At 37.7% G+C, this 23,712-nt stretch overlaps 3 protein-coding genes across 4 annotated transcripts; 1 reads left to right on the top strand and 2 right to left on the bottom strand.

The window, feature by feature from the left end:
- Positions 1-321: 321 nt before the first annotated feature.
- On the bottom strand, positions 322-4,826 carry lrrc61 (leucine rich repeat containing 61). The gene is made up of 9 exons (XM_068313206.1): positions 4,638-4,826; positions 2,664-2,759; positions 2,322-2,468; positions 2,168-2,228; positions 1,900-1,985; positions 1,752-1,817; positions 1,579-1,647; positions 1,356-1,481; positions 322-983 (listed from the first exon to the last, which is right to left on the bottom strand). The coding sequence occupies exons 1-9, from the start codon at positions 4,663-4,665 to the stop codon at positions 877-879; spliced, it is 786 nt and encodes a 261-aa protein (XP_068169307.1). The 5' UTR covers positions 4,666-4,826; the 3' UTR covers positions 322-876.
- A 3,619-nt stretch (positions 4,827-8,445) lies between these two features.
- On the top strand, positions 8,446-15,481 carry cib2 (calcium and integrin binding family member 2). Its single transcript, XM_068313150.1, has 6 exons — positions 8,446-8,783; positions 11,289-11,323; positions 13,282-13,393; positions 13,935-14,082; positions 14,193-14,388; positions 14,715-15,481. Exons 1-6 carry the CDS (start codon positions 8,733-8,735, stop codon positions 14,734-14,736), a joined length of 564 nt encoding a protein of 187 aa, XP_068169251.1. The 5' UTR covers positions 8,446-8,732; the 3' UTR covers positions 14,737-15,481.
- Positions 15,482-16,879: 1,398 nt separating this feature from the next.
- On the bottom strand, positions 16,880-21,973 carry LOC137594142 (SH2 domain-containing protein 7-like). 2 transcript variants are annotated; one of them, XM_068313420.1, is made up of 8 exons: positions 21,772-21,973; positions 21,533-21,603; positions 20,946-21,097; positions 19,707-19,796; positions 19,242-19,407; positions 19,014-19,166; positions 17,803-18,492; positions 16,880-17,691 (listed from the first exon to the last, which is right to left on the bottom strand). In XM_068313420.1, the coding sequence occupies exons 1-8, from the start codon at positions 21,824-21,826 to the stop codon at positions 17,647-17,649; spliced, it is 1,422 nt and encodes a 473-aa protein (XP_068169521.1). In that variant the 5' UTR covers positions 21,827-21,973; the 3' UTR covers positions 16,880-17,646. The 2 variants fall into 2 exon arrangements, with proteins under 2 accessions (XP_068169521.1, XP_068169522.1); XM_068313421.1 differs by having other exon boundaries at positions 21,533-21,675; positions 21,772-21,971.
- Positions 21,974-23,712: the final 1,739 nt, after the last annotated feature.

Here is a 23,712-nt window from a genome sequence, read left to right as displayed (position 1 = left end):
TTCTTTCAGTGATTTACTTCATAATATCATATATCACATCAATACTGATATTAATAAAGATAGACATCTATGTGTTCTTGTTCTGAATAACAGCTTCAGTAAAGTGCTGCCCTTCCACAGTAAAGCAACATCACTATCCCAGTCACGCTGCTCCATCCCTGAAGATGCCATTTTAAGCAACTGAGTGGACACTTTGATTTGTTGGATATCGACATTGTGGTCCATGACAGGTTATTTGGCTCTGCATGTACAAATACCTTATAATGTATCTTATCACTTACAAAGTATCACCTTCCCCAAAGGAGACACTGTAGACAAGAGTAAAGTTAAAGGTATGACATCCAAGTTTATAAGAATATGATTTCAATTAGTTAATTTTGCATGTAACAACTTTATGGTATAAAACAAGTAGAAACAGCTGAAGCAATCATTCTTCCACTTTTGGAAACATTCAACTTATTAAGCATACAGCATAGGACACACTATCCAGCTATGTAAAATGGAAAAAAAAAGCTCTTAACACATTGACATATTTAAGCAGCATATCTCTTAGCATAAATGCAGGCTACATGGTACAGATTGCACACTGTGCAAGTTAAGACATCTTTGAACCAAACTGAGGCGCGTCAGTATGGATAACAGGTTTCAATCCACTTGCATGTATAGAATTGTCAGGTACATGATGCATAGAATCCAATAAAATTCAACTTATACCTCAGGTTGCAATAAAGAGCATGTGTGTCTGTCAATGGTACTTATAAAGCATTTGGATAAAGCTTATTAATTTGAAATGTCTACAGTACATTAACCACGGTTTCATCATTAAAAAAAAATGTCGTTCAATATTGCACACATATCAGTCCAAAACATCCCAGCTCAGATGGCATACTGCTTTGGCTGCTTCTTCAGGCTCATAGATCTTTCAGTTTGTGAAATTACATGAGTGGCCCTGTTGTTGAGGAGTCTGCATTCATGAAGAACATCTGTGAACATTGAAATAAAATAAAGAAATTGTAGGGTAAATATTTTATAGGACACCACACTGCAAATGCAAACTTGTTGACCACTTCTTCTAACCACATGTATGTCTGAAACTACAGTTGTATGCCTCATGCTTTTGCATCCTTGTCTGTTCAGGCTTGTAAAATCTAAAATAATACAGAGGAAAATTCCTACATGTTCCCTGCTTTCAACATGGAATGCCTCCATCTGACATTTTCTCAGCATTTGAGATCTACACCCTGAGCAGTGTTACAGTCTTGATAAAACCATTATGTCATATAGACATACACCCTGTAAAAATAATGGTTTCATCTTCAATGGTGTATAAAGACAAAGATGTGCGAGAAACTTACCATTAAACTGTTTGTAGGCTTCCTCAATAATGGCATTGTTTGATCTCTTTATCTCCCAGTAACTATCCTCGACCCATGGCTTGCAATCAGGATGTTCAACAAGCTGTCCATTTTTATATAAACCAGCTGTTTAGAGAAAGAAAAATAGCTGTTCAGTAATATTTTTCTGTTAAACAAGGCGAAACACAACTTATCAATACACCACAATAGTTAATAACTGTACCTTTGATGGTGTCATCAATGTCTTTACACAACTGGTACAAGTCACTCCCACGGCCAACCACTCGTTCACCTACAATTTAAACAAATTTTAAAACCAATCTACAATTTCAGGGACATCAGTGAGGTCAAAGTATTAATGATGGAGGGCCTGATGGAAAAGAAAATTAATCTTACCATCCAGCACCTTGATAGTGGGGAACATCTCAAGAACTATGGTTCTATATGGTGTGTTCCTGCACACTGACAAGGAGAAAGTCATTGTGATTTCTCTTATTAGAATTTAGCATCCACTGGGCATTCGTATAAAGTCATCACAGATTACCTGGGTTGCTGTAATTGTACGTATTGTCTTTAAATCGTATATTCTCTAGCTTTCTCAACGATTGAAGGCAATGTAGGCTGTCAGAACTGTTAAAATAAAAAGAATTTACAAAGAAAATAAATATATACAAATATTTACACAGTAATTGTAGTAACAAAATACAGTAGTTTTATGTTTAACATCAAATACATGTAATTTATTCGTAAACATCATAATTATTACGGTGACTATTTATCTCTGGTTTGCACTTGGGCACACTGTAGTATACCTGGATATGATATTACCAGCCACATTTAAGTTCTGTAAGCTCTCACAACTCCTCAGAGGCTCTGAAACGATATAATTTAAATATCACATAAAAATCTAATCAGGATAGAAGCTGTCTGGATAAGTAAAACATGAAAACAAACAAGACAACTCACCTAAATTGGAAATCTTGTTTGAAGACAAATTGAGTACAGAGAGATGTTGTAGAGATGCTAGAGGTGCTAAATTTGTTATGTTATTACCAGAAAGGTCCAGTCTCTCCAAATTCATACACTCCCCTATGCATCCAAGATCATGTATTCCTGTAAGACATACAATTGACAACAGCAAATTCATTCATTCATTCATCTTCTGAACCGCTTTATCCGCCGTAGTGGGTCACAGGAAGCTGGAGCAGCCTATCACAGCTGGCTTAGGGCGTGAGCAGGGGGAAACTACAGCAAAATATAAGCCATTATTTTGAAAGCTCAGAGGATAGCATATTAATAAAATCATACCAAGTCCTCTCAATTTGAGAAAAAGAATCGACTCCAAATCAAATTCTCCTGTACGGGACTTGAGCAACGCAGCTGTTACCTTCTCACAATCTGCATCTGAAAGAACAAGACAGAGAACAACAAAGCAGAGTCATGTTTCTTACACAACTTTCAAGTGACAACTCATTAAGCTTTGTCTCTACCAGTTCCAGAGCAAGGGGCCACAAACAGGCAGACAGAATTAGTATGTAATTCTAACTACAAGAATACAGTGATACCTCTACTTACGAATGTCTCTACTTACGAAATTTCGCAGCAGGAAAATATTACCTCTACTTACGAAAGAAATTTCGACTTACGTAATGTAAAAACACAGTATCCGAATAAGAACACAGTATCGGCTGATACTCGAATCTCCCACAGGTTCTTAAACGCAACATTCTCATAGCTGCTCTGCCATTGGATATTACCTATTACGTATCTTCCTGGCATCCCATTGGCTAAGAGGGATGCCACTCCACCTCTGTGTGGAGCTAGAACAGTGTCTCGGCATTAGGCACTCGACTCGTGAGGTGTTCTGACAGTTTTGCGCAAATATAGTAACTTTATCAGTACGTATTCACTATGGACCCCAAGAAAGTGACGGAGAAAAGAGGAAAAGAAAAGACGAAGAAAAGAGTTTTTTTGTCCATACAAACAAAGAAAGAGATAATAGAAGAGCATGAGAAAGGGATGCGTTTGGTTGATCTCGCCAAAGAATATGGCCAAAAATCTACAATCAACACGCTATTAAAACCAAAGGAAGTTTAAGGAGTTTAAGGCATCACATGGGTTGTGGGAGAAGTTCATAAGGAGGACTGTAATTCACTCTTTTGTTCAGCATCGTGAGATAGGAGCGCATGAACCAAAGAGGGCAAAAAATAATGGGGACAGCTGTTAAAAGGTAAATGACGGTCATTATTATTCTTTACTCTATTCTTTCTTTTTTATGTTATGCACAACTTTCATTTATTGTGTAATAATCTAATCGTAACATGTATTTGTTACATGTTTTGATGCATTTTTATGCTTTATAAAACATTTATCTCAGAATTTTTGTGGGCTTGGAACGGATTAGGGCATTTGCATGGAAAACGCGTCTCTACTTACAAAATTTTCTACTTACATAATTTCTTCCGGAACCAATTAATTTCGTAAGTAGAGGTACCACTGTATTATCAAATTAGCCAGTTTACTTGAAATACTGATTTACCAAGAACAGCATTACTAATACAGTGTCAATAAAGCAGAAACAATGGCATGAGGTAAATTTTTCATCAATTAATTCTGATATACTTTCATATTTACTGGATGTAAAAATCATTAAAATAAATCATTAAAATCCAGTATGTGATTTAAAACAGCAAAAGGATATTTTACATGTTGAATTTGAATGAACTGTAATAACTAAATCATATAACAATAGAATACAGTACCAGACATTAACATTTCTCCCCACTTTGAACAGGAACATTCCACCCCTGGACAGTGTTCCTCTTCACAGCAGATGTTTGCACATCAACATTGTTAAACACGCTGCCAGCATTCATAGTCCTACTTTACAGTGTTTTCCCTTAAGAGCTACATGTAAATAGAGATTTAAACCTTCTATGCATCATCCACTGATGCAAACCCCCAAACCACAATAAAGGTTGCAGCAGGTCCCTACAGAGGAAGGGTCTGTCTGCAAAGCCCTGCAGACGCTTCACATTAAGGGACTGAACCTGCTAATGTTAATGCTACACGTCCACAAACTATAACCGTCACGAGGCAGTGGGTGGGTGAAAGTGAGTGGATTACTTACCCACGTAGGGACTGATAATGTTGTTTCTGAACGATGACACTAGTTAATGTGGTGAACCTTTACTACCTACAGCTTGGCTTCAACCTCTGCTAGCTAACATAAGCTGCTAGCATAGCAACGTAAGCAACAAGCTACACTAAAACTCAACTTACCTTGGTCTTTATCTCGCTTATAGTCCATTGTGGGAACTTCGCTAGAAAACAAGACACCAGTCTCACAAGCGATTATTTTACCCGACGATGTGAAAAGGCAAAGCAGTGGTTATTTTTGGTGAAATGTGCATCTGTCCTGGGGGGATGAAGGGACTCGTCCGGTACCCTGACGGATGGGACCGACGCCTCGGTCCGGTACGGTGTGACGTCAGCGCCGTAATGACAGCCGCTGCACAGATTACTGTGCGCGTCTTGTAGCGCATTTACGGTAAAGTACCGTAAACAGCCAAAATGAATCAGCACGACTGAGTGACAGCAGGTTATAACTCCATCAATTAAAATAGCCAGTCTGCATTAAACATTCAAAATAGGCAGATTACAGTCATAAACAACATGTATTAATAAATACTCTCATAGGGTTTAGTATCTCTTGTGAAATTTAATTTCACTTTGTTGTAATTATACACTGTACACCGTACAGGTCTTGTTCTCATGCCTTGTTGAATAAAAATCCCCATAAAGATAGTGTTTTAAAGATGAGGTACAAAACGTGCGTGAGTGTAAATTATAAATGAAGAAAAAAATAAAAACAAAAGAGAAAACAGAGAAAACTGTGAGGCATGTGATAATGAAAAAGGAACAAGGGGAAAGGACAGGAGATCCTATTAATACCAAAAAAATAAAATAAAATCATGAAACGTAGACGAGGGAATTCACCCCAATTCATATTTTTATTGAGGGATGTTGAAAAGATGCCCTTCATCCTACTTCCCATGTCTTAAAAGTAAGGACTTTCTTTAGAAGGAATAAACTAATTTGACATCTATTTGAGGAACACATAATACCTTCTAAAATCTTTCATCATGACCCACAAGGAACATAACTGTGACATAAGGACATTATTTTTACTAACTTAAATAATCAGGAGTTTAACCATATCTTAAAAGTGTTAGCACATAAAAGATATATAATTTTAGAAGTATTAAAGCTTTTGTGAATATGAATAACTAATGTCTACTTGTGAAGTTAGTACTGACTGAAGTAGTCAGACGGAAGAACTTGGACAGGCAGATAATTAGAGTTCTGAACCTATAGATGGCAGTGTGGCACTATGATAGACGAGACAACATCATGTTCTGATCATAAATTTTGACTGAGGTTACAACAGAATATTGGACCACATACACAGCAGAAAAATATGATCCTCATACATTAGACAAATGATTATACAGTTTAGTTCTCTAACATATTGTAAGACAAAGCACAAACATAATTACTGGAATATCAATAATTCCTGGTCCCCTTCTCAAGAAAGAAGTCAATCAGATTTGTGGCTGGAGACACACTGGCTTGTCATGGAGAACATTTGGAGGTGAGACAAGTAGAACTGTGTTGTACTGCAGCTTTAGTTTAGTTTAGTTTAGTTTATTTGAAAGGGGACAATACAATTTCATGGTTATCATTTTGTGGAGACTGTTGGTCTCTTTTTGTGAGATGGTACTTTACCAAAATATGACAAAAAAGAAATAGTGGCAGTGAAGATCCTCCAGCGTTTTCCCAAGTTACACATTCAGACAGAGATAAATTAGTGTTATCTGTGTTATTGTTATGGCACAAAGTACATTTCATTGATTTGGCATGCTTTATAACAGTATTTACTCTGAACTGTGTTTATCTTTTCTCCCCAGGTGTTCATGTGTGAAGACATGGGCAGCAACAATTACAAAGTCAAGTATCTGAAGGATGTGACGGTGGCGTCACCTGTCTCGTATTTGAGAGGACGAACACAGATCTCAATAATGTATTGGGGTTGCAATAGAAAATGTCTTTAATTAGGCCTATTGCCATGCACGTTTCTATCATTCTCACATGGTACCAGTGTATACACTGTGCTCTATCTGCTCCTCAACAATAAAACCACATCCTGAAAAAAAAAAGCTGATTTTTCAAATTTGTCCTACCTTATTTGTTCCTACAGCTGCTTCTGGCTTAATATCATGTACTGTATACTGATATCCATGCCAGAATAGTTTATACTTTATTAGGAGGAACCAGCCTCCAGGGTTTTCTCCTGGCCTCCTTCTACCAGGGTGTGAAGCTCTGTAGTCCTTCCATTTATAGTAATTCAGACAAAAGTGACTGCCAAATACAGTCTTTATGTTAAATATCAAATGAAGATTATGGTTAATCTTTTTTTTTTTTAATCAGAAGGCACATCTGGGACAACTGAAGGACCACCTGCTCCATGCTGGTAACGTCCAGCGTGGAAACGTCCAGATGCGGACAAAGTCCTGCCGGTGTCTTTAAAAGAAAAGGATTGTTTAGTAAGAAATGCATTTGCTATAAGTCTCAACCGTTTTCATTGAGCACAGCCTCACCTTTAAATAACAAATGTAAAATCATTTTTAAAACAAAAGTGACAGTTATTATGGGTTTACACAAATATCAATAAAGTTGGGGCGGCAGTGGCTCAGCGGTAGAGCAGATGTCTCAAAGACGGATCGCCCGGCCATCGGTGGATCGATTCCCGCTCCCGCCATGACATCCCTTGGAGTGTGAGCTGACAGTGGGAGGTGTCAGCTCACCTCCCAGCCACTGCCGAAGCGCCCTTGATCAAGGCGCCGTCCCCACAACAAGCTGCTCATTTGGGGCGCGACCTCTGAGCACGACCCGTCACTCTTCCTCCCCTGGACTAACTGCATGATTACAGGCCCCTAGTGTGCTGTGTTTCAGGGGCCTTGTTCACAACACTGTGTGTGATGTGCTAAAAACTAACACAAATGCATGTACTGAGAGTGTAAAGAGAATTTCCTCTCTGGGGATCAATAAAGTTTGAATATAATAAAATGCCATCATTACTTTCATATGCCTGTACTGTATTATTGCTCAGTCTTTTATTTATACTTGTATTCCTATAGTATGCTATTCCTCTGTGGGATTATGTACTCTAACTCTAGCTAACAGCTTGGACTAAACTGTAGATAATCATTTCTAAATGAAGTCAATAAATACAGGATAATCCAAAAAATGTAATCTACTCAGAAGAAAATACCACACAAAAATGTAGACCCGCATTTATTTGTTTTGAAAGACTGAGAAAACACAAGTAGAGAGCGTAGTGAAAAAGAAACCTTTCAAATTGTGCTTCCAGTCCCCTCAGATGGAAATACATTTCTGTAGGAATAATATTGTTTCACTGCATTTCAATATTGTTTTTGATTACATTTATGTAATATACGGGGCTTTTCATTTTGAGTTTTCCTGTCTTAAATTATGGCATAAATAAAGTTAGTTGTCTCAAAATCATTGGTCTGCATGTAGTGATTCCACCAGTCTTCAATAGTGACACTATTCAACTCTACTGAACCCATGTTCATTTTCCCGCTCCCTTGAGGAAAACTGTACCGTGGGACTAACTTCTTTAATGGGCCATTGCTCTAAATCCATAATAATATAACTTGTTTTAATTTCCATGGATACACAACAACCTGAAGAGTATATACTCAGTATTGTATGGATCAAATACACTTTTAATATGTAGTGAAATCACCAGATGTAAAGAGTGGCTCTGCTCTGTCTTGTCTAACAGGCACATACGTTACCTTCCAGTGTGGCGGGCAGGCAGGGGTGAAATACTGTATATCAGTTTAACCTCATGGAACCATCGAGCTGCCAGCGGTGGAGAAAGCGTTTTCACCGCCTGCAGGCTGTAGTTCACGTTGTCGACTTATTTATTTATTTCTTTAGCTGAGGTCCTATTGGTTTGACTTGACTCCAGCCAACAGAGGGTGTGTGCGTAAAGGGAGCCAGATGGATGAGACCACAGACAACACCCATCATCACCGACGCGGCTGGAATTTGTTCTTTGACGTTTCATTTTTCACATTTTTTAAACCTATATGCGTCCTTTGCGTTTTGCAGTCATGGCGGACATCTCCTGGATGGAAAACAAACCCTTTTGAGAGTTTCCAGTGTCGTCAGACCTCCGAGTGCGGAGCGATAGTCTCCGCCGACCCTCTTAATGCCTCTCATTGAGAAAAGGCTTCGGACGTTCAGCGTGATGAATGTGTTCCAGCATCAAAACGTTTGATTACCATGGGTAACAAGCAAACAATATTTACCGACGAGCAACTTGATGCCTACCAGGTAAACTTGCCTGCCTGTGCCTGCAGTGCGCCTCCGGGATGCAGCTTAATCGATATCCAGCTCCACAGTCCGAGCATCTGTCATGGATTTGGTGACCAGCACTAAGGAACTGGTGTCTAGCTCCGTTATTAATGATGGAGATGACACCGTTATTAATGATGGAGATGATACTGTTATTAATGATGGAGATGATACTGTTATTAATGATGGAGATGATACCGTTATTAATGATGGAGATGATACTGTTATTAATGATGGAGATGATACTGTTATTAATGATGGAGATGATACCGTTATTAATGATGGAGATGATACCGTTATTAATGATGGAGATGATACTGTTATTAATGATGGAGATGATACTGTTATTAATGATGGAGATGATACCGTTATTAATGATGGAGATGATACTGTTATTAATGATGGAGATGATACCATTATTAATGATGGAGATGATACTGTTATTAATGATGGAGATGATACCGTTATTAATGATGGAGATGATACTGTTATTAATGATGGAGATGATACCGTTATTAATGATGGAGATGACACCGTTATTAATGATGGAGATGATACACATTTGTGTTTAATGGTATAGCCACGCTTAGCCATGAAGCGCATGTATTGTTTTCATTTAATCTGATGACTTATCATCAGAAAACATATTGATTTTGACTCTAGATCGAGAATGACTGTTTAATTGCTCAGGTTGTTTGTTTGTAGTTTGTTTGTTTGTTTGTTTGTTGTTGGAGTTTGGTCAGCTATTTCTAAATAGTTCAATGTGTTTTGATAGATTCTACTACTACTACTACTACTACTACTACTACTACTACTACTACTACTACTAGTATAGTATACTAGTACTTATAAGACGACTACTACTGATACTACTACTACTACTAATTATAACAATAATAAAAATAATGATGATAATAATAACAATAATAATTATAATCATAATAAAAAAAATATTTCCTACCTTTATTTATACAGACAACTTTAAAACAATTGTGCACAAAGGGTTTTGACAGGCTACTACTAGTAGTAGTAGTAGTACTATTACTAGTAGTACTACTAATAGTCCTACTACAAGCAATACTACTACAACTACTGCTACTTCTACTGCTACTACTACTGCTTGTAAAGTATACTACTACTACTACTACTACTGCTAATAATAATTCTATTACTACTAATAATAATATTAATAGTTATAATAATATTAATAGTTATAATAATATTAATAGTTATAATAATATTAATAATATTAATAATATTAATAATATTAATAATATTAATAATATTAATAATATTAATAATATTAATAATATTAATAATATTAATAATATTAATAATATTAATAATAACTCCTTACCTTTATTTATACAGACCATTTTAAAACCATTGTGCACAAAGGGCTTTGACAGACAAAATAGAAAACCAGACACCAGGGAACATGATGAGAGATCCAACAAAATTATATGGCCAAACAAAATTGTTGAAAGATAAAATCCAAAAAGCAAGATAATAACATGAAAAATGAGGTAAGCGTGTGCTCTTGATATCAGTGTAAACTGGAAACACTTTTGTCTCCTGTTGAGAATCAATAAGTAAACATTGTTTGATTGAGAGGATTGGACCGATTTTGTTGCGTGACAATAATCCAGGTTTCCTTTTCAAGAAGTGCGAGAGACACATCTTCCTTTGCAAAGGTTTATCATGTGAGTAGGTGTGGGCTTAATAATTGATGCCAGGTCAGAGTGATAAGCTGTGAAACTCTACTCTTTGGAGACAGTTGAGTTCTCAAGAGCCTCTCTGGTTACTCCTGGTACTGTGTCCAAGCCATTTTTAGAATATGGTACAATTGTTCATTGTTAGCATTTGCTGTTGTTTGATCTATATTGTGTTTCTTTTCTTCTTCTTTTTTTTTTTACGTTCAGTCTTTTTAGTTTCCAAACCATTTAATTACATGTTCTCTTAAAGTATTTCCTGAAAAATACAGAACAATTATGTAACAGAGCGCAATTATCCTTGACTTACATGGCTGTACGTAGACCTAGTTTAACATCGGTGGATGTAACAAAGGAAAGAAAAGCTTCTAGAAGTTTTTGTTGTTAATGATGTCTGCAGACGTAGTTGGCGACTCCGTGCTTCTCACACCCAGTATACAGCCCAGAAACAAGCAGAGACAAGGTAAAACATAAATTGACATTCCTCCATGGAGGGCTGTTGGAAATGTGTGCCGACGCGTGTCAGACAACAGCAGATCGTGTTCCTGTGTCTCTCTGATTCTATTGCAAATAACGAGTGATGACTCAGAGACACCAAACACCTCAACAACTGGTCATTGGTTGTCTGAATAAATAGAATATATTTTGTGTGACACAAATGTGTTACTGAGGCCTTTGAAAAACATAAATTGCTGTAGTTTTAATAGTTTATCCCACACTACAGTCATTCACAGTCTTCAGTATTCTGATCTCTATTTCTCTTGTTTTACAGGACTGTACATTTTTCACCCGCAAAGAGATTCTGCGGTAAGAGTGTTTTACCTTACTTACATGTCCTGTCACTCAGTTTTAAACAACCTTTAACAGTACGTGTGTATAGCTTTGTGCACCGCTCTTACATTTCTAATATAATTATATGTTTCCTTATTAGGGTATATAAAAGAATTTCAAGACTATCTTCTGTTGGAAGAATTTCAAAGTGTCTCATGTGTAAGCAGATAGTTTGTCTTTTAGAAAATTAGAAATAGAATAAAATGAGTGTAATTGGCTGCTCTTATTATTTGTGTGCTGGTAAAAAAAGTGAAGATAACATCTTGTTCTATATTGCTATGATATCATCCAGCCTTTCCATCCATAAAACAACTTTAGAAATATAAAAATGCTGAAAATATTTCATTTGATCTAAAGTGGATTATTTGTTACTTATTCCTTCCACAGTTACGATGTGGAAGGAATAAGGAAACAGTTTTGCAGGGACACCACTGTTACTTTTCCACTTATTTACACCTTCATATTCAAATGGGAGTCATGTCATAAAATGGCATGTTTGTGTGCAGTATTTGCAGGGGTGTGTGTACTTTAGAATATTGGCTTAATAAATGATGCAAAGTGAGGACATTATGAAGGAGCAGTCATTTTTATTTCCAATGACTACGGTGCCCGTTTCTAGTTTTGTGGCTATTTTCCTTGGAAGGCTTCTATTACAAATACATCCCATTTAATAGAAAAGGCAGTAGAAAGGCAGATAATTTAGATAGATGGAATCTACAGTTCAAATAAAATCAAATAAATGACACATTGTCACTGTTTGCTGTTACATAAGTTCATTTTCCATTCCTGTAAAAGACCTGCTGACCTTTTCACCATGATGGTGTGGTCAGTGCCACCAATGAAGTGTCGCATTTCTAATTCTATCCGTGAAACTTCAGTATAGTGATGAATATGAATCCAGTCAGAGTCATTGGATCGGTACCACTATGACTAATCTGATAGCATAATTTCTCCCATCCTCAGTTGCACATCACAGGCATGAATTAAATGATTCTTGTGCTTTCATTTGTAACTGAATTGGTCACATTTCAGTTTCTTCCATTGGTGGTTCCAGATGTCAGAAAATAAATATCATCTTAAAGAAATTAAGCTGTTACTCTCAAAAGGATCATAAAATTACATGCGGGAATACTGGACTCGTGACAGCGGATGAAGTGGGTTTAGAAAATGAATGAATGAATGAATGAGTGAATGAATGAACTTCTTTGGTGATAGTGAATTATTTGATTCGAAGGCCATCAGAAGGCGTAAATGGGTTCTGCTCTTTATGACCTTCATAAAACACTCTTTGCTTCCATTGTTACAGGACAGTTATGCAATCTCTGAGAAGCAGGTCATTGCTGATGGTCATAAGTTCATTCATTTGAACTTGTCAGTATTTAAGGCACATCTTACCTTTGATGCTAAATGATTACTTTTGGGGGTCATTGTGAATCAGACCTGCAGTTTACCTGTTCATGTCCTGCAGCGTACTGATGAAATCCATTATTTGGACAGTTTTATCTAATTAAATTGTGCTGAGCTTGTCTTCTCGGGCCAGTGTCCCCGTTGATAAAGGCCTCTTCTACCACAACAGTGGTTTGCTGACAGGATTAGAGTGGAATGGGGGCTGCAGATAAAGCACATTGGCACCATCCTGGGTTTATTGCTCCGCACCCTCCTCGCAGTTTGTCAGCATAATTGTCAATAAGAAATGACATCAGATTAAAGGTTTTCACAAAGAAGCGAGACTGTTTAAAAAGAGGAATAGTTGTTCATATTCAATATCTACTCAGTTTCCTGCTATGCAAACAATTTTTTTCTACAACTCCACCTCAGAGTAGAGGAAATAAAAAGTAAAGTCAGTAGCTGCAAAGGTTCAACATTATGAATTTCTTTATTTTGACCATCGTCTCTGGTGATGTCCTTATGTGAGAATCTGTTTTTTATTCTAGGTTGCATGGCAGATACCATGAGTTAGCACCACATCTGGTACCGATGGACTACACCAAGGAACCCAACTGTAAACTGCCTTTGGCCTTAATTGTTAACATGCCAGAGTTAAAGGTACAGAAACATTGTGTTACCAAACCTTGTGTAGCCCTGTGTCCTAAATTGTTATAGATTTTCTAATGGACTGGTCTCTTTTTACACATATGTTGTTGTTTTTCACCAGCAGTGTGTGTTATTGTATTTGTGTTGTGCATTTGAATTTTATTTATCTCTTTCAACAAATGTGGCGCCCCCTGCTCATGTGTGTAGACACCTAATCAATACACACTCTCTTTTAGAGGACAGAATTGATTTTCAGCTGTCATCATCACTGATCTGATTGTATGACAACACATTCAGTGAGCTTATGAGCTAATGTGCCATGAAAGGCTCAGCCTCTGCATCCTGACCGATGCATCCTCTCCTGTATTTGAGTGCCTGCTACTGTAACATGAAAAGATTCTAGAAATGGAATGTTTGTGAAATGTTTGTCAAACAACACAGTCAGAGAGCACTACACAATTTGACATCAACATGTATAAACTAAAAAACTTTTAAAAACTGTGTTTCTCGAGGTATATTTTAGAAATTTGTTAACGTGAATATTTTTGTGTAGGAAAATCCATTCCGTAACAGGATCGTAGAATCATTCTCAGAGGACGGAATGGGGAACCTCAGCTTCAATGAATTTGTGGATATGTTCTCGGTCCTCAGTGAAATGGCTCCAAGAGAACTGAAGGCCATATATGCCTTCAAAATTTATGGTAATGGTGAATTTACAAAATGCTCAAAATAGCTTTTTAATTTCCCAGAATTTAAGAAAAACACACATTTGTGATTATTTCCTCTAAAACTCTAAATCTTTTGTCCTCAGATTTCAATGTAGATAATTATCTGTGCAAAGAAGACCTGGAAAAGACCCTGAATAAGCTGACGAAGGAGGAGTTGACTCCTGAAGAGGTGCAGCTGGTGTGTGAGAAAGCCATCGAGGAGGCAGATTTGGACGGAGACAATAAGCTGTCTTTTGCTGACTTTGAAAATATGATCACGAGGGCTCCTGACTTTTTAAGGTAGAAAAGTTCACCCATGATGTTTGTGCAGAAGCATGTCTCAGTGGATTGTATACCTTAACCCTTAAGCTCAGGCAAGGACAAACTACAATACACATGCCACGTACAACCCGTTAGACTTTGTGATCCGGCCTTCCAAACTTGTTTAAACTATATAATTAATTTATAAAATAAATGCAGCTGTAAAATAAGTTTTATAATTATTCGTGTATATGTATGCTTTGCTGCCTGTTAAAGGCCAAAATCATTTAAATAATGGTTTTTACATTCCATTTGCATTAGTACAAATAAACACTCATCCCTAATTTGACTTCTTTTGTCACCAGTACCTTCCATATACGAATCTGAAAGGGCTTTGAGGAAGATCTCTGAGGTGGGCCGCGTGGTGACCGTCAGGCCTCTACCTGGACCCTGTCCCTGGCCACAGCACAGTGCCTGTGTCCCACTTCAAACATCAATTTTCTCCATCCTGCTTGGATGAAAAATGAAGCACCGGATACAGCTGAATTTCAAAGACTGAATTTCTTTACCACAGGTGGAAGAATTTGTGTTTATATTTTACCAGCTATAAAAGGGCTTGACCTGGAATGGTCACTTACCAAGATAAAAATATCCTCTTTCTGCTTTTGAGGTTAAAATAATGGTTGATGCCATAACTCTGAAATGAGCTGTCCACGTTGCTTCTTAGTGAGCACAACCAGTTCCGCATAAAATGCTTGTTTTTTATGGCATGTGAGATACTCAAAGTGAAGGCTTCCTACAATGAAACCCCAGCTATGTGGCTATAACGTGGACCAGGTTTAGGCTGAAGTGAATGAAAGCACAGTATTTAAGGGCATGCAGATATTTGATATGAGATATGCAATATTTGTATGTGCAGTGTATACTGTAGTTTACTTCAATTTATTTTGCTTGTGGAAATGGAACATGATGACAATCATATCTTACTGTTCTCCGGTTGAACGAAGGGCTCTGTCATCATCTTGGTAGCTTCTTTCTGCCACCTTAAATATTTCATGTAGTCACCTTTAGGTTAAACTTACAGTATTTAATGTCACTTCAGGTATTTGTCTCACTTTGAATAAATGTTTATAACCTCATTGAATTCCTTTTTTTTATGCTCGAAATGATCTTTAAATATACATTTTTCTCTCATTCAAGTGTATTGGTAATAATATCCTCTCCATACATCCAGTTTGCATCATCCCACACACCCTCGACTATCAACGACAGTAAAGCTGAGGAAGTGACTGTATCACTGCTTTATATGAACGGCAATAACTTGTTAAAATGGATGTGATCTTTAGGAATGAGCAGCCTCAGCATCATTACATCCTGCACACATAACAGTTACTCAGTGTGGGAACTGGAGGAGATGGCCTTCATGGTGTTGATGATGATTAAAGGCTCCTGGTTTCTGAGCTGTAAGGTACGGGTCTGCATCGTAAGGAGTTACATGTTGTTTTTGTTCAGCTCATGTTTTCATCACACGTTGGATGACTGAGTCACACTGGAAGCAGGAGAGGTTGTGTAAGGGTCACAGAGTCATATTTACTGCCCTTTGCTACGACTGCAAAATAACCATGACCTGGTTAATTGGTGCCTCAACATCAGCAGATATGAAAGAGCTGCAAAAGCAGAAATTGGGTCATTGGCTACAAGCGAAAGCAATTCAACAAGCAGCCCAGTAAAGAGTGTAATCTAAAGGGTATCATGGAAAAAACATTTTTGTTTCTTTGTTAGCTGTTAGTAAGGTGGTCTGGCGCTCACGCTGAAACTATTATTGGATGTGGTACCACCAAATCATACTTGGTGAGTGCTTTAATTTTTCTCAAAGACAATTCCAAGTGTGAAAACTAAGAAGTTAATTTTGATTGTCTCGTTTCACCTGAGAGGAATAAATGGAAGTCAATTAAACTGTGCAGTCTTCAGGGAAGCCAGTTAATTCCTCCACCATCAGCTCCAGTTCTCTTTATGAGGGCAGTATCAAATATGCATGGTAACACAGAGCTGATTGTGAGTCTTTATTATTTACTGGTCTCACTGAGAACATCTGTTAATTATGATTCCAGCAGAGAAGCTTCTGGAACAATGTGATAAAGCAGTCGTCACGGCTGAGAACAGTCACACTGTGTGTGAAACTCGCAGTAATTTGACACCATGGGATCCATTCTCTTTTCATTCAGGCTGATTGGAAGTGTCTGGAGTTTTTACACCAAGAAAACACTGGAGGTCTCACAAATCGCTCAATGGCACATGAAGAGAATGCTGTGTGAGTTGGTTCTCCTGCATGCTAATATCTTCTAATCTACATGTTAGATTGATATTAAAATTGATAAATTGATTCCATAGTTGATGATAATTGTTTTTATCCTGTGTTATTTAGTATTTAGAAGCAGTGATATTTTCATATCGCTATAAAACAATGAAGATATTTGTAATTACAGACAGAGGCTTGTATCTTAGTCAAGTTTGACTGATATATCTGTCTTACTCCCGTCTGGTAAGATAGCACAATCTCACATAAAACAGTAAGTCTTCGCACTCTATTTGAATAGGAGATTAATTTATTAAGCATAGTGATGTTTATAATGTATTATTTTATTACTGTATAAAAATTAAATAAACCTCTGTATGTGGATGAAGGCTGTGAATATACATCTGGGAGAAGATGCAGTTGTAGAGTATTAATTACCTCATTAAATGTAGAGAATATATCTGAATTTTTTTTTAAATGGGGTGTGACTACAGCAAATGCATTTACATTTGAAATTAAATCAAACATCTATGACCCAATGACAAGTAAACATCCTATAATACATTGTTTTACTGGTTTTAAAGACAACAGAAACTTCTAAATTAAGCTGTTACCAAGCTGGACGTAGAGATATAAGGGTAGAGAATAAAAGAGGGGCAGATGATTAAAGTTGATAAATTACATCACTTCATTACATTGCTATTATATGCAGGCGCATACACACAAGTAACATTTCCTGAGTGAATTCAGGATTGATGGGAGCAAATTTATTTGCTTATTAAAATTTCAGCATACACTCATCATTTTGCATCATTGTATTGTGCATATGGTAAATAAAATAAACATTATTTTTTGATAAATACCTTAAAAATCAAAAATAAAAGATTTAATTTGAATAGTTAGCTCCTTTTCGAATGTTAAAAAGAAGTTTCACAGAGTTTCTTATGCGGCAGGAATAATGCAGTGTAGTGAATATTTCCTTCGGTAGCTGACATCCTTTACTATTTCCTCTTGGCATCAGGGAAGAGCCATCGCCATTTATCATTCTGAAGGAGGTGGAAAAATGATAACCATAAAGTAAATAAATAAAAACAATAAATTTAAAAAAGCCCAACTTGTGGAGAACGACATGTGTAAATGAAGGCTTTATGACCTACCTTAAATCCCCAGGTTGAGTGGTTGTGTTTGGGTCTGATGTCCTCCAGAGGCTCGTACATGTTGGTTTTAGGGTCGACTGCATCCTCATCTCCAGGAATCAGCTCATATGCATTGGCGTGAGGGGAGTTTCCAGCAAGGGATTCACCAGGAACCTCAGCGTACACTGAATCCTTATTTTGCTCTGAATTATTCTCAGACAGTGTACTGAGAGGGTTTCCAGGCCTGCCAGCCAGGTGATAGACAACATTGTCGCTCATGTATTCCAGGCTGTGGCTGCTTGTTTCTCTGTTGCCTGAGACGCTCATCTCTAGGCCATAGTAAGTGGTTTGTCTGATGGCCTTGGGGGACAGTCTAGGTGGTGTGTGAGGGGATGCACGCAGCCGGTAAGGACGCTCTGCCTCAGAGCTGTCATCCAGAAATGGCACAGACAAGTTCTTGGTGTCCATTAAGCTGAGCTCAGCTATGAAGGAGTCTGGCCCAGACGTAGGACTGTATCTCCTGATGTTCCGGGTTGGGGATCTCTCAGCTCTTACCGGGTATTCTCCGGTAGCACCGTCCTGACAGTAGTGGTGGAAGCTTGGTAGGTCTCTGGGTGAATGCTTCCTGAGCTGAGCATACAAAACTCTGTCTTTGTCATTCTGGGGGATAATATCCAGGTGTCTGCTCCTCCGAGGCAAAGGTGGTGCCTCCTGTTGTGCAAAACAAGCCAAATTGGTGACATCAGTTTAGAGATACTGACAGTAACAGCTTCAGTGTGCCAAATGGATTGCATTTACACCCGCCAAGGTTATCAAAGTCAAAGTCAGCTTCAATGCATGACATACAGAACAGATGAAATTGCAGTTCTCTCAGACCCATGGTCAACAGGCAACATAACACAGGCAGCACAACAGGCAGCACAACATAGGCAGTACAACACAGGCAGTACAACAGGCAGCACAACATAGGCAGTACAACAGGCAGTACAACACAGGCAGTACAACAGGCAGTACAACACAGGCAGTACAACAGGCAGTACAACATAGGCAGTACAACACAGGAAGTATAATTCAGGCAGTACAACAGGCAGTACAGACCAAAGGTTATTTAGATCACGTAAAATTTTTTGGATTTTCATGAAAATTGGTAGTGAGATGGGGCATGTAGATGGACAGAACCCGACAAAATTTAGTGTTTAAGAGTTTTATTCTACTTAATGAACAGTACTCACATTTGGTGCTCTGCTGTTCTTCGGTGGCCGCATAGGTGGCTGCTGTGACCTATTGGATTGTGTGTGCATGCTATTGAAAGCTGCAGCAGTGTCGACTGCGGGACTTTCTTTCAGGCTGACTTGGATGTTGTCATACAACTCTTCATTCAGTACCTGCAAAAGCAACACATCGATAGGCTCCCCATTCTTTATCAGTGTTCTTTAAAGAAAGTCATTCAGGACTCTCACCTCAAAGCACGAAGATGTCAGAAACTCTCCAAACGGCTGAATTGGGCTTGACTTGTAATATTCTATGAGATCATAGACTGTGCCGTGCTCTTCGGTGTCTCCACAGATGACAAAATGACCTGAGTCACTTTGGTTTATCACAAAATGTCGACAGCGATCACTGCCTCTATAAAAAAGTTGTTGTTTTTTAAAGTCTCTATAGCGCAGTTCAATGAAAGATATACAGCAGGAGTGAGCGTCTGGCTCAAAAGTTGTTCTTAAGTCAAAATGATACATCTGATACATCCATTGTGTGACTTTGGGAGCTTTTAATGTCCAAAACAAAATAATCTGCTAAGAAATCATTCATATATTTGGTCCAAAATCCTGTCATGAGGCTCTTCACATTACTGATGCTGGGTGATTATTGTGGGATTTCACTACAAGATCTCTGCTACAGGTTGTTCAGACTAAACAGATACTCACTTATAGGACAGGATGTATCCGATGGCCTTATCACTGAGACGGATCAGGAAACAACCCAGCTTCTTCTGTCTGAGGATTTCTTCAGCTCCTCTGTAGATGAATCATGAAGTATAAATGAAATAATCAGTGCTCATATTTCTCAAAAGATTCATTTAACCCAGGTTTGATAATATGAAAAATATCGTAAATTACATGACATTAAAGAAAAGTCTGTGTTATTTACATATAAACAAGGTCTGATTAAAGGCATTGTTGTGTCTGTGCTGTAGAGATCAGTCTGGCAGGGGAAAGGGCAGAAGGTCAGGGTGGGTGTATTTCCAAGTAAATACGTTCCATCAGAAAAAGTCCAAGAAATCTTCTGCAAATATTTATGAAATATTGTTGGCAGAAAGCAATAATGTGCTATTGTGCGGACTAAATGTTTTCTAAACTAAAATGTCAGTGACTTACAATTAAAACAAGGCAGTCAGAGACTGCAACATCATGCGACTTACCCTGACCTACTTTCAGGGTAGGTCAGGGTACCTTGAAGGTAGTACCTGACTAGCGCATAGACTAGTGCATATGGAGGAGGCCAGTGTGAGTAAGACCATAGATGGTCTTACACTGGCCTTCTCCCTCGTCTTTCTACCTTATCGGGTTCCTGAGTGTACAAAAGTTGAAATTTGACCTTGACCTAGTTTTCTCAAGGTCAAGTTCATCGTCTCATTTTCATCTCCTTTGCCGCCCGAGTAATCTGTTTTTTGTTTCATCTCTATCTGCAATGGTTGCGGAGATATTTGGTGGACATATGAACGGACAAATGAAAGAGCGGACGAACGGACAAACACTGACAATAACAATACATCACCGCTTAGAAGCGAGATTTAACCAAAGAGGTAAATTAATAAACTATACACATTTATTCTTCAGAGAGATACATCACACCTTCTATATATTTGGAAATGGTGCACTGGCATCGTGCCCTGAGTGTACCCTGACTCATGTCCCCAGTTGGCGCTCCAGCAGCTGGCGACCCGCGAAGTGGCCTAGGGTTAGGGTTAGATGAATGACTGAATATATTTGGAACTACGTCTTGAAGTTTTACATAAAAATCAGTTGTGTTTCAGGAAGGAAGATGTCTTTGTTCATACCCAGGCCAATAGTTTTCATTAATGATGATTATGAAAATGTATTCCTCATTGAGATGATAGTTAAGGAGAGAAGTTTCACATACAAATTCAATCACCTAGTACTTACTTTCTTGAGGTGAAGCCAAGGAACCAAGTTGGAAATAAGCCATTATGAACGATGAGCGGCACTTGGGTGTCTATGAACCATTTTGAGGTCAGTTCCCTGAGTCTTCCTTCAGTCACATCGGCAAATGACGGTTCCTTTTGTTCCATCTTTACCTGGTCCCAAAGTCACACAGACATCCAGTGAAGACAACCAGCAGTCTCTCCCCAACAGTGTACCCAGTGTTGCTCTGTTTAAACAATCTAATTTGCTTATTCTCCATGAAGTGTCACCCAGAGGCTAAAAGCAGTTCAGTGTTCTAATTGTTAGAGTTTATTACTGGTGATGCAGAAAAAAATGATGTGTGTTTTTTAGATGTTATTAAATAGTATTGATTTATCATTAAATTACTTATTACTATCATAAAGTCTATTCAGAATCCACAACTTCCCAAGTTATTTCTCTCCTTTTTTTACATGCACTTTTCAGCTGTAAAGTAACACTAGTGCCATAGATAAAGTATTACTTTGCATGTAGATATGTGGTTAATAAGTTTGGCATTAAGGCAGTAAGAGACCAGTTCTGATAAGCGATCATGTAACAGGGCTTACCTTGAAGCAGAATGTCAGACAGTTCCTGAGGCTGGAGAATTTAGTACGGCTCTGACCCTTTGACCTCGGCTCTGAAAAATTACAGGTCCTTTCAGATCTGAGTTTCTATTGTTTCCATATGAGGCACTGATTCCTTTCAATCCCTTAAAAAAATCATACTAAGTAATTCATAATTCTATCTGAATCTCAGACACTGCTAAATTAAGGTGTGTTTTTATTTATGCAGCTGACATACATACCTGTCCTTGAGACTTCTTGTGAGCGTTTCGAACCTGGTGTCATTTCAGCAAACATCAGAGAGCCTATCTCACTGAACAGTCAGTAATTGAGGGAGTGTGACCCTACATAAGAGATATAGACACATGACATTTATAGTTGTGTACTATTTTCCGTGGAGCTGGAAAGCAGTAGCACTGAGGTAACGGCTCGAATGCATTTCATGTGCATCATTTGCATGTCAGAAATGTCTGAGGGCTTCCTGAAGAGAAATGGAAAGTACAGAACGTGTGGTTTGTGTGCACACTCGAGCGCTGGGTTTTGCAAGAAAGGATGTTTTACCCACTACCTGTGTGACAAGTTGCATCAACCGTTGATCTTTATTTTGCTACGACCTGGGTTTGCAAGCTAAACTGGGTAGAATGTGTGAGGATGGAAATATTTGTTAAGACTCAACTGTAAACAAAGCTGTAATAAAATGTGACATTTCCCATTGTTTTGAGTTTACCATAAATAATGCGTCATTCACTCCATGTGTGAGGAAGTCATCTTGAATCACCTCATTTGTTTTCAATAGGAACTCCCTATGGGGGATAAACAATAGCTCTAACCAGAAACACTGTGTGTCATACTACATTTCAGCATTCCCCAATGCTAACATGACTCCAACTTATCTGAAATGACACCAACACTTCACCCTAAAGCCACCTGATCAGTATGGCTATAGTTGTCTAAAAATGTATTTATCTAATTTCATACAGTGGAAACTACAGGCTTACTATTGGAAGTGTTGAAAGTGTTTCTATAGCACATCATCATAGAATTTGTACATCATCTCAAGTTTGTGAGTCACTGTGTGCTCCTCTGGGGGAGTGCTGAGGTTTGGTGTCAAACGTTATCTGTGAGTCACTTTGTGACACACATAACATCAGACGTATATTGTGTTACTACAGTATGTCAATAATGCTTTGACTACATGGGTGACATTATGTGTAGCTGCACTGATCTAAATATATACTGTATGAAGGAAGCAGAGTTTTCGTGCCAATAGCAGACAAATGCATCTTTATGATTTTTTCCTGGTGTTCTTGCAAAATACCAACACAAAGGGGATGTGGTTCTTTGAAAGGTCACGAGTCAGTTGATACCTGCAAAATGTCATTTCAAGAAAACGCTTATTTTGTTTACTTTAAACTAAGAATGTAGGTCCGACTGAATACTTCAAATATTACACCAATTTTCAAACCATATCCCCATTAACCATAACCATTATCCCCATAATTTTATTTTAAGTTACTAAATCTAACTTGCACATTACTTATCATTTTAATTGTTCCTGGAAATTAAAATACATTTTCCTTTTTTAGAAGAGTTTAAAGTCATACATACGTAGAAAAGAATGTTTCCATGGTTATTTAAAGTTTACTATTTGGACACTAATCTATTCATCAGTTGGCCTGAATCTCCTCTGAAGTATTATGAAATATTCCATCAGATAATTGCTCACTTTGAGACATTTGTTTTACATAATAAGTCACACTGTAAATTCAGTAATGCATGTAAAATTTCCAGAGATGGCATTGCTGTCAGAACAGTCATACTCACCTCCTGTAGCTCCTAAAATTTTTTGAAAGAGTCAAATGTTATAATCAAATGCTCAATGTCCTTATTTTATTTTTGCAACCATTTTCCCAAAAACATTTGAACCATGTGTAAAATGTGAACATTAGATGACCTTGACCTTAAAATACTGTAAATGTAACTACTCCTCAATGTTAAATAACTCCGTATTTATTATTTATTTAAGTTACAAATATTACAGTTGCACAGAAAATAATGTTTGTTTGTTTCTCTGTTATAAAATTAATCCTTTTAGTTTTTTCAGGTTATGAAACCTACATAATTCCATCAATCAAGGATCAAACTATCCAAGTGAATAAAGAAAAATAACATCAAGCAGTTTC

The sequence above is a fragment of the Antennarius striatus genome, chromosome 4 (genome assembly GCF_040054535.1).
Source record: "Antennarius striatus isolate MH-2024 chromosome 4, ASM4005453v1, whole genome shotgun sequence".
In the NCBI taxonomy this organism is placed as follows: domain Eukaryota; kingdom Metazoa; phylum Chordata; class Actinopteri; order Lophiiformes; family Antennariidae; genus Antennarius; species Antennarius striatus.
The sequence above is the reverse complement of the archived record's forward strand: the minus strand, read 5'-3'. Positions and strand labels throughout refer to the sequence as shown.